General features: G+C 39.7%; 1 protein-coding gene across 5 annotated transcripts in view; it reads left to right on the forward strand.

Annotated features, from left to right (window-relative positions):
• The window catches only part of LOC121858339 (solute carrier family 49 member 4 homolog), a 121,240-nt gene that overhangs the window by 104,702 nt on the left and 4,128 nt on the right, over positions 1-12,410 (forward strand). For all 5 annotated transcript variants that reach the window (XM_042354737.1, XM_042354735.1, XM_042354738.1 and 2 more), the window contains one exon: positions 7,320-7,502. In XM_042354737.1, the coding sequence (XP_042210671.1) occupies positions 7,320-7,502 (183 nt within the window). The remainder of the gene's footprint in view (positions 1-7,319; positions 7,503-12,410) is intronic.

The raw sequence follows: 12,410 nt of genomic DNA on the forward strand, positions 1-12,410 counted from the left end.
TTTATGAGGTTTCAGCATAATCTATTTTCTATTAAATTAAAGTTTTCCGTAAGGAAAATACATGTACTTAGGATTTGTTCAGATATCACACATACTAAGGTGGATAATTCATTTTAGTATAGAATTGACAACACAAGGAAAACTTCTCTGGTTAAGGAAAATATCATACTAACTGCCCATTTACCCATGATTGTGTCGTTATAATGATCATTGATCCCTATCTCAAGTGTTTGTCTGAACGTGTGATTTTTGCTCAGCTCTACCATATCAATTGTGTGTATGATTATTGAGCCCTATGTCAAATATATGTACTGTATAAAGTGTATGTGTGAATATATGATTGTTAAAGTCTACATCCGTGTCTGTGAATGTATGATATTGTAGTGGATACTACGCTACAATATTTCAGCCAGACGCTGTATCAAGTAAGTATAAAAATACAGAATTCAATTTTCAATTTCAATTGTTTATTCCTTGATAGAGGAAGCGGGATCCTGGTGCTGTCACTAGGTACCCCTGTACAATGACACCAGAAGCATCTGGCAAGTGTGACAAGTATATACAGTATAAATATTATAAAGGGGCTTACTAAAGCGTAAGGAAGGAAGGATATTCCTTTAACACATAATCAATATTATTTACAAAATATCTGGCCAGTATGGGGAGGATCATCGTGTCTCCGTCAGGGGGTCGTGAAGTGGTGGTTCAGCAGGCGTCACGGAAGCTTTGTGTGTGGGGACATCTTAGTAGGTAGTGGATAAGGGTGCTGCTGTCGGGTCTTCTGCATAATGCACAAGAGTGTTGCTTAGGGGATGCGGGGATACCAATCTCCCAAGCAAAGTCATACCCAATGATGATACGTGCAGCAATCACGTCCCCTTTCCGAGACCCTTTCCCGTAGACGTACGAGAGGTCAGGAAGTTTACGGAGGACATCGTACCAGGTGGGCGGGGAGTCCAGGGGATGGCTGCTTCCCGAGCTTCTCTCTGTTTGCGGCGAATTTGGGTCCTAAGCTGTAAAAGTGTTCGAGGAACAACGTAGTCAGGTGTGGCCTTGTTGCAGCCAGTCTTGGCAAGGCCATCTGCTGCCTCATTCCCCAAGATACCGACATGACTGGGTATCCATAGGAATGTCACAGGACGGCCTGCGTCCTGAAGTGTGGATGTTAACCCTCGTATTCGGAGGATGAGGTCCTTATTTTCCCCTGATCCAAATGCGATCCCGTCGAGAGCAGACCTGGAATCGCAGCAGACAAGCAAGGGGCAGAAACCATCTGCTTCTTCCTCAGCGAGAAGGGCAGCAAGGAGGGCTATTAGTTCAGCCTGAGTGGAGGATGCCCCGTCAGAAACTCTGAGAGACAGTTTGATAGGCTCAGGGGCATCCGGACGGGAGATGTAGACACCAGCCCCGGCCCTACCTGTAGCGAGGTCAACAGAACCATCAGTGTAGAGGACGACCCTACCTGGGGACCAGTGGGCGATCCTGGAGAGGTGGTATTTGCAGAGAATAACAGGGTTCACCTGGGATTTCGGGTAAATACAGAATTGCTGAGCCCTAATCATGAGCGTATACATGAATCTCGATTCCTAATCCAATGTTATTGTGAATGTTTAATCTTAAGTTTACAGTACACTGTACTGTACGTATAGGGTTATTGTGAATGTTGAATCTTAGGTGATAATGACAGGTACTATAAGATTAGCCGAAGAAAGTCATTATTTCCAATGAGTTCATTTGTTGATATGAAAACTTTGACCTAAAATTATTCGCAGTTGAAGATATGACCCAGTTGTTACCCCCAAGTTGATGATTTCTGCTGCGTTCAAAGGAAACTTCAATTTCAGCTCTCACACTAGTTGAGCGACGTGGTAACTTTTGCCTACACAGTATGCACAACATCTTAACGTGTATGAATTACATGTTTGAAGGCAGTACTGTACTCTTTCTTGGTCTAATAATTATCTAATACAGAATGAAGTTGAACAATGGCAAAGAGGATAAGGGAACTACTTCATATTTTTCCCGCCTCTGCTAACGGCCGTGTAATATTTCAATGTGATTCTGATCTTTTAAAATGTTGTTTTTGCATAATGTACTATTACTGATATGTAATTTGTCTTAGTATGTCTTATTGTGGGTAAAAATAAGTATATATTAAATGCATCCTCCGAAAGCGTGAATTTGCTACCAGAGTTTATCAGTTAATTCACGTGTAATACTTCTGATAAACTTCCTACGTGTCTATGTTTGACATAATGAAGGTATGTATCTCTATAAATTTAGCTAAATATCTTTCTCGTCAGAAACGGTCTTTATGAAAAAAACTCATTTAGAAATACACCATTACTCATTACAAAATCTGACAGGTTTGCAACAGCCAAGCAGCTGTAACTCTTGAGGAGGGGACGGGGCATCTCTTTTCAGCTGGGAAAAAACGCGCTAATTACCCCCGGAACTGTACCAAGACTCATAATTTGTCTCACTAAAGACATTAGGCTGAAGATCACTCCTCATCCAACAAACAAGGTGATGAATCATCCCCATGCGACCCGCTGACCAAACAGAGGTGGATTAATTCCTCCAGTGCCTACCTCAAAATACTAGGTAATCATGACAAGCAAGAGACAGACAAGGCACAATGGCTATGCTTCATAAAAGGAATAACCGATCATATGACAGTTGGAATTAAAACATTACAGAACCTAGATAGCCAACATAATAAAACCAACAGAAAAAGTCCATGAAAGTTAATTATGGATTCGGGAATAACCATGAATCCGTGACATTGTATAAAATCTAAACAAATTGAAGAAGGTCTATACAGTAAAATTTACATTTTGTTCACCTTTTACAATTTACACAAACCCTACGGTAAGTTACCTTTACCAGTATAGTTGAGTAGTTGACTCTTTTTTTCGCATCATGTAATTGCTTGAAAAATATTCAAATTGTGGTAGTAAAGACACTGTAGGGTGACAATGTGGTGCTTTTTCGCATCGCACATAGCAACAACAGATAGTATACAAGTACTGTAAGCAGGAATATACTCTATGTCGTAGATGGACATTATCACTCGGTAGCAGACAAGCCTAACTATGAGTCAAAGTCCCAGTTCCCCCTCCCAAGGTTTATCAAGATAACTTGTTGTGGTGATGTTCCTCGGCGATAGCGATATTATTATCAGGTGACCTTATTGATGTCTGACACACAAACACACACACATTGGATATATAGTTAGACACTAATTTATTAACATACATATACACACAACATTCATACTTCCCAAGCTCACCTATGCCTCCCCCACCTGGTCTTCCTCCCTAAATGCCACACAACGTAAACACCTAGAAAAAGTGCAAAAGAGGGCATGCAAGATTATTCTCTCCCCTTCCTACTCCACATATCAAGAAGCGCTCAACACACTGACCCTTTCGACTCTCACTGACCATCACCACGGCCTCATCTGCAAATTTGGTAAGAAGCTTCTACACCATCCCCGACACCGGCCCCTACTACCACCTGAGATCCCCTGTCCGAGAATTGCTGTTCGACACCACAACCGCATCCAGCCCATACGTGCACGAACTGATCGCTATAAGAACAGCCCAGTCCCAACCATTGTAAAAATTATCAATAACATGTAATAAATCAGTGTATTCACTCCCAGTAAACACTGCTCCCTACACTGTCACTATGTTGAAATGAACTGTATTTTGAGCTGATCCCCATCTAAGTTACTATATGTCTTATTTGTGTCACTTATGTCACTTGTATATTATTTGTAACTCGTAACCCATTCCCCAAATATGTAACTGTATATTTTCAGCCTTCTGGCTGTCAAGCTCTTTCAATAAACCGTTAATTATTATTATTATTATTATTATTACACACACACACACACACACACACACACACACACACACATATATATATATATATATATATATATATATATATATATATATATATATATATATATATATATATATATATATATATATATATATGCAAGTAAATCACTGTAGGTGCGCGTGATCCAGGTATATGCTGATAACCACAAGGAAAAAGAAAATACGAAGTTCCCAAACGCTTTCGTGTAATTCAAATCTCCACGGGTGAGTACAGACTGTTTGACTCTATTATGGTGGGCAGAATATTATTCTGCCAACCATAATAGAGTCAAACAGTCAGTATTTTCATCAATGTTTTTACGTGCTTTGAGAATTTGCAGCCCGGAATTCATTGATGAGGAATATAAATATATCTATAATATTGGCTTGAACCTTAAATACCCTAGATCTTTCATAGACAAATGCCTGAACATTACTAAGAAATCTTTTTATAGAACCGATCCCAAGCCCACCCATGACCATAAGAATCTCTTAGTATTACCATTTCACAAAAAATTCTCTTAAATTACTTTACAACTAAAAACCTGGAACGTCTATGTGGCATTTCCCGGTCCTGACATGGTGCATCCTAGAGTGCTAAGAGAGTTGTGGAACGAGCTTGCAGAGCCCCTGAAGATCCTGTTTTGTAAATGCCTGGATGAACAAATGGTCCCCAGTGAATGGAAAGTGGCTTATGTGAGTCCTATCTTCCAGAAGGGCGATCGGCACTCCACGAACAACTATAGACCAGTGAGCCTGACCAGCATAATATGTAAGATACTTGAGAGTATTATTAGAGATGCCGCAATGGAACATCTAATACGAAACAATCTTGTAAAGGATTGCCAACACGGTTTTATGCCGGGGCGCTCCTGCTTAACACAATTGCTCAAGGTATTGGATATTTGGACCCATATTCTGGATCAGGGTGGTAATATCGACAATATTTACCTAGATTTTGCCAAGGCTTTCGACAGTGTACCCCATGAAAGGCTGAAAATCAAACTGGAAGGGTACTGAATTCGGGAAAATGTCCTTGCATGGATAGAAGACTTTTTACATGACCGTAAGCAGTGTGTGGTGATTAATGGCACGAAATCGTCATCCGTACCTGTCACAAGTGGGGTACCACAGGGCAGTGTATTGGGCCCGCTGTTGTTTGTTTGTTTCATAAATGATATACCTGACGTTGTACACTCCTCCATACAAATGTTTGCCGATGACGCTAAGTTATTTCGGGAAATTAAGAACCAAACTGACTGTGAATAGCTGCAGAAGGAACTATGTGGGCTCCAGGAATGGTCGAAGAAATGGCTGCTGAGATTCAATGTCACGAAGTGTAAGAGGATGCACCTGGGGCGTACCAACGGTAAGGAGGCGTATCATATGTCCCAACGGGATGAGGAAACTGCGCTAGTTGAGATTGAATGTGAGAAGGACCTAGGTGTGTATGTTGCTTATGGGTTTTCGAGGTCATTTCTTGCTCTGAACTAAAATTTAATGTGCCTAACTATTTAAGTACATCCAGAATAATACACAAGCACCAAGAAATGACCTCGAAAACCCATAAGTGGCGAGTAATTAGCATTGCAAGTAATTAAAATATTCTAAAAATCATTTGAAAAATTTTCTAAAAGCCATTTGAACAAGTTATAATCAAGATATCAAATTTTACAGATCCTACTGTTACTCAGGAGGTCAAAATCCATTTTGGCCGAAATGAACTACACATCCTGACTTTTGACTTCTGAAGAAATTATATGAAAAAATTTTTGAAATGAACAGCCACATTATCAGCCTTTCTCTGAAATTAACCCAGCCTTGTAAAGGATTTTTGTCAGGTCATGTTTTTTTTCTGAACTAAATTTAACGTAAAAGTTTGAATTTAGTACATCCAGAATAATACACAAGCACCAAGAAATGACCTCGTAAAACCCATAATCCTTTAAGGCTTTAGACTTACAATTTTCGTCATTTCGGCCAAAAAATGGATTTTGTTCAAAATTTCAGTATAGGTACTCCTGAATGTGCTGCTTAAGGATCTGTTAACCAAAATTTGATATCTTGATTATAACTTGTTCAAATGGCTTTTAGAAAATGTTCAAATGATTTTTTAGAATAATTTAATTACTTTTGCAATGCTAATTACTCGCCACTTATGGGTTTTCGAGGTCATTTCTTGGTGCTTGTGTATTATTCTGGATGTACTTAAGTAGTTAGGCACATTAAATTTTAGTTCAGAGAGAAAAAGTATTTTGGCCAAAAATCCTTTAAGGCATATAGACTTACAATTTTTTCATTTTCGGCCAAAAAATGGATTTTGTTCAAAATTTCAGTATAGGTACTCCTGAATGTGCTGCTTAAGGATCTGTTAACCAAAATTTGATATCTTGATTATAACTTGTTCAAATGGCTTTTAGAAAATGTTCAAATGATTTTTAGAATATTTTAATTACTTTTGCAATGCTAATTACTCGCCAATTATGGGTTTTCGAGGTCATTTCTTGGTGATTGTGTATTATTCTGGATGTACTTAAATAGTTAGGCACATTAAATTTTAGTTCAGGGAGAAAAAGTATTTTTTGGCCAAAAATCCTTTAAGGTAATAGACTTACAATTTTTGTCATTTTCGGCCAAAAATGGATTTTGTTCAAAATTTCAGTATAGGTACTCCTGAATGTGCTGCTTAAGGATCTGTTAACCAAAATTTGATATCTTGATTATAACTTGTTCAAATGGCTTTTAGAAAATGTTCAAATGATTTTTAGAATATTTTAATTACTTTTGGTAATGCTAATTACTCGCCACTTATGGGTTTTTGAGGTCATTTCTTGGTGCTTGTGTATTATTCTGGATGTACTTAAATAGTTAGGCACATTTATTTTTAGTTCAGAGAGAAAACGTATTTTTGGCCAAAAATCCTTTAAGGCTATAGACTTACAATTTTCTTCATTTCGGCCAAAAAATGGATTTTGTTCAAAATTTCAGTATAGGTACTCCTGAATGTGCTGCTTAAGGATCTGTTAACCAAAATTTGATATCTTGATTATAACTTGTTCAAATGGCTTTTAGAAAATATTCAAATGATTTTTAGAATATTTTAATTACTTTTGCAATGCTAATTACTCGCCACTTATGGGTTTTCGAGGTCATTTCTTGGTGCTTGTGTATTATTCTGGATGTACTTAAATAGTTAGGCACATTAAATTTTAGTTCAGAGAGAAAACGTATTTTTGGCCAAAAATCCTTTAAGGCTATAGACTTACAATTTTTGTCATTTTCGGCCAAAAAATGGATTTTGTTCAAAATTTCAGTATAGGTAGCCAATAATATACAGAAAAGTATATACGAGATTTTTATTTCACAGTAAGTGAAAGCTGATTTACTTCTTTATACAATATTAATACCCAGAAACTTTATTTCCAACAGCTCAGGTGTATGTGGCAGTGGCAGGTGGTGTGTCATTTGAGTATGCAACTATGCCAGTGTTGGTAGAACTAGCTATTGAGATTGGCTATCCTATTCCTGAAAGTGTCACTGGAGCCATTCTCACCTTCTGCTTCAATCTGGTTGCCTTGGTCTTTCTTGGTCTTTATCAAATCAACAGCAGCAGTAAGTGGATCTTATATGCATATGTAAATACAGTTTATGTTCAGGATTTCTATACTTTGATAATTATCGGTAATTACAAATTTCAGGAAGTTTTCTTGTCATTTTTTGAAGGACTTTGAGGCAGTTTATCAGAGTTCAAGAACTCTCCAACCCACAGACAGTAAAGAGTTTTCCCCATACTTGAAGATGAAAAGCCAAGTTTCATGATGAATAAGATTGATCTCTTAATCAAGGAAAGAAAAAAAGTGATTTTGTCTAAGTATTGGTAGACTTATTATATACTCCTGGCACTGAGGATGGGGGGGGGGGGTCGTGTCCATTGTTCATTACTTTTTTTTTTACTTTTGTCCTCTTTGCCACTGATCGGCTCGTTAGCCGCTTGGGCGGTTGGTCATATCTCTGATATGTACTGTTGGCAGATACTGGGCATGCACTGGCTCCTGCACTGGGTGTATGGCATTACCCTTTTATTTTCTTATTCTACAATGCAGTATATACCAAGACCTTTGAAAAAAATCTGGGTGTCAAAATTTACACTAAAGATGAAAATTGTCAACTGAATGAACATAATATACACAATTACAATCAATTATCTGAAGAATGAAACATAGATTTAAATTAAATTGGAATTTTTTATAAATTTTGTGCTTTTACAATAAAAGAACCTTCCACACTTTACCCTAGCTAACCCACAATGGCAAATGGGTTCACAAGCACATTTCAGGATGCAATCATGCTGCCAAATTCTAAAATAAATATGCTAGGCCTCACCATTTCCTCTAATATGTCATGGAAGCCACACATTCACAACATTGCTAAAGCTGCCTGCCGAAAGCTGTACAGATGCCGTAGCTACTTCACTCCTGAGCAGTTACTTGGAGTACTGCTCTCATTTTTGGGGTGGCTCTTCTTCTGTCCATCTGTTAGATAGGGTGGAATCAAGGGCATTTCGTCTTATTAACTCTCCTCCTTTAATTGATAATAATCTCTTTCCTTTCTCTTTGCCGCAATGTTGCTTCACTCTCTCTTTTAAAGGGACTTTAACGGGCAATGTTCGGTGGATTTGGCATCCTGTGTACCACCAGCAAGGTCGTGGGCTCCTAACACTCGTCTTGCCCGTGGTGCCCAGCATTTCTGTGTTGATGTCAGTCACACTAGGATAACCCATCACAGTAAATCCTTTTTTCTTCACACAGCAAAACTGTGGAATGCTCTGCCTTCTTCTGTGTTTCTATACTCTTACAATCTGTCTCACTTCAAAAAGCTGGTTTTCCAGCATCTTCGTGGTGTACATTAATACCTGTATACTGTAGTCTTTTTTTCTTCATACAGTATATTTAATTTATTTTTACTCTTATCCCCCCCCCCTGGCTCCATTGTGGGTCGATGACCTGTGCCCGGGTGGGCTATTCCCCATAAAAAAAAAAAACTAACTACCTGTACTGTAATTTAGCACCTAGTGCATTAAGAAATTAATGAAATATAAATTTGGTACATTACCTTAAGGGACCATAGCATTTGTATAGGGAGAAAGGGGTGTAAGAAATTAATATTTGTATAAGGGAATATTCACAGAACAAACGAAACAACCTTGTAAAGGACTACCAACACTGTTTTATGCCGAGACACTCCTGCTTAACAACAATTACTCTAGGTGCAGGCTGTTTGGACTCAAATTCTGGAACAGGGCGGTAATATCAACACGTACCGAGAATTTGCCAAGGCTTTCAACAGCGTACATCATGAAAAGCTGAGAATTTAACTGGAAAAATACGGGATTTGGGGAAGTGTCCTAGTGTGGATCGTAGACTTTCTTCATGACTGCAAACAGTGTGTGGTGATTAATGGCACGAAATCACCATGTATACCCGTGACAAGTGGGGTACCACAAGGCAGTGTACTGGGTCCATTATTGTTTGTTTGTTTCATATATGACATGCCAGAAGCTATACACTCCTCCATACAAATGTTTGCAGTTGATGCCAAGTTATTCTGCAAAATTAAGAACCAATCAGACTGTAAAGAGCTACAGATTGATCTCTATCAGCTTCAAGAGTGGTTGAAGAAATACCTGCTGAGATTCAATGTCACAAAGTGTAAGAGGATGCACCTGGGTCGTACCAACAGTAATGAGGCATATCATATGTCCTAACAGGATGAAGAAACTGCATTAATAAAGAAGCTGCACTAATACAGACCGAATGTGAAAAGTACTTGGGTGTGAATGTTGATAATGAACTGAAGTTTTTGTACCATTGTGAGAAGAATGTACTGCAAATCAAGCAACTAAACTAGTAAGTCTTATAAGAAGGGTGTTCAGATATCTAGACGGTCTGTCCCTCGTAACGCTCTTCAAGAGTGAGGTGCTTCCCCATCTGGAGTACAATATCTTCTCTACTTATGAGCTTTCAACTGACGAACTTTCATACAAATGAACAAACCTGTCTGTAGGTCCAAATTTCTGTTCGGTGCAAAAGCACAATAGTCGTTAGTTCTACCGATGTTCAATAGATGACATTAGTGCACTACTCCCTACATTCCCAGCCAAGCAGTAGCCATTTTAATTGTTGTTGTCTCGTTGTTTAAAGTGTTACTGTGGTATAGTTTGGTTTCTTGTGGCTTTTATCGACATTATTGACCCCAATATGTCCGAGAAGCATAAAGGTAGTGCCAGTGATGAGTGCGCGAGTAAGAAAAGATGCATGATTACAATGGAAACGAATGTGGCAATAATGAAGCACATGGAAAGAGCTGTTAAGATGACAAATGTGGCTCATACTTTTGGACTGAATTATTAAAATTTTGGTATGATTTTAAAGGACAAAGAAAGAATTATGGAGCATGTAAAACTTTCTGTGGCTATGCAATCGACCATAATAAGTAAAAAAATAGGAAAATTGCATGAAAAGATGAAGAAACTTTTGTGTTTGTGGTTGAAGGACCAAAATCAACGTTGCATGATGGAGTACTGTGCCGTGGGTATGCCGTACATAAGGTATTTTTCATATTTAACACAGTGTTTGCAAGCGATAGAGGTGAATTTGGACTTACAAATTAATGGACTTACGAACAAGTCTCCGGAACCAATTATGTAATAAGTAGGGGAATAGAGGTAATGAAAAAATGGCACATATACAGACAGATAAAAAAATGAGCACTTCTCACATGACAAATGGTGGAACGAAAGAAGCAAGCTGGGGAAGAGGTGGGAGACAGAGGGAGTTTGTTATGATTAGTGAGCGAGAACACATCTCTGTGCATCTCTCCAAGATGGCCAGCCCTGCTGACTCCCAGGGGCACATAATCTGAAAGCGAGGGATAAGCTACCTGTATGTACTTGACCATAAAATCATTTAGTACTGTAAGGAGGTCCCCGGGTTACGAATGGGTTCCGTTCCTGAGTACTGTACATTCTTAAGTTGGATTTGTACGCAAGTCGGAACACACACAGTGGCGACCTCACTGAGTGAGGACGTGTCCCCTGGCGCTCCACAGCAGCCAAGGTCATCACGTCGACCTATAGCTAATTTAAAGCAGTTCAGTACTTTTTACGGAAAGACGGTGCGTATTTTCAATGTGTCAGTGACTGAGTGCTAAACTTGTGAATACAGGTACTCCCCGACTTACGACCTACACGACTTACGACCGCCCTCACTTATGACCTGCCTCAGTCGTACCAAAATTTGGTAAAATTACATAATTTTGAGTCCCAATGTCAGTGACTGCGCTGTGTACTGACAAAATTTTCGTTTGTAATTCACTTTAAAATGGCTGGCAAGCTTAAAAGTGAGAGTTTTGTGGTGCTGAGAAAAAAGAGACACCCATTTTAGATTTTCTGTTTATTATCTAAGCATTTCGATTTACGACCATTTCGAATTACGACCTAGATTTGGGTCCCTAACACTGTCGTAAGTCGGGGAGGAGCTGTATGTGCGTCCCAGTGTCACGATACCGTCGCACCGACCAGTTCCAGCTGAAGTCCGGTGCTGGCTATCCTCCATGCCACACCATCACTCTACTAAAAGCGCTGAGAATCTTTCACAACCGCAGCTGCAGATGGGGTCGCCGCATTTCCAGACGAATCCCTATCATCATGTCGAGCAAGCATAAGAAAGTCAAGCCAGTGCCAGAAAGACAGTGTGCTCGCTATGAAGTGCCGCAAGTATGGTACAGCCTACCATCCCTATTGCTGTCCAATGTTACATCTTTATGCAACAAGGTGGAGGAGGTCAGTGTTACAGTGAAGTCAGTTGGTGCAGGTATTGTGGCGATTACCGAGGCATGGCAAATTGTTCCTGAGATCTGTGCCATAGAAAACTATGAGTTATTTCACCACCTTAGGAAAGACAGAGTATGTGGTGGTGTAGTTGCTTACTGCCGCTGTGACCTTAAACCATCACACCTAGGTGTTAATGTACCTGAGGATGTAGAAATTTTGTGGGTTAAGGTCACTCCCACCTCCCACCCCCGCCAGCTTGTCTCCCTCATTGCTTGTGTGGCTTATCACCCCCCGCGCTCACCTACCGCCAATGCACTAATTACTCATATAATAGTCACTGCTGACTCCCTGAGATCCAGATTTCCATGTGCTAAGCTAGTGATATGAGGTGACTTTAATGAGTTAGACATCAGCAACATCACCCAACACCTCCACCTTGCACAAATAGTTGACTTTCCTACACATGGGAATGCCACCCTGGACCTCATCATGACTGACCTCAGCAACCACTACCTTCCCCCCAGCCGCTGCCCCCCATGGGGCGGAGCACCCACCTGTCTCTACTGTGGTCACCTACACCTACCATCTCACGACCGCCAGTTGTCACCAGGACTTACCAACCTACCCCTGACTCTGCCATGCGGCGTTTCGGACAATGGGTGACCCGGTATCCCTGGACTGAAGTGATC

Source organism: Homarus americanus, unplaced genomic scaffold, assembly GCF_018991925.1.
Source record: "Homarus americanus isolate GMGI-L3 unplaced genomic scaffold, GMGI_Hamer_2.0 scaffold57980, whole genome shotgun sequence".
NCBI classification, from domain to species: Eukaryota; Metazoa; Arthropoda; class Malacostraca; order Decapoda; family Nephropidae; genus Homarus; species Homarus americanus.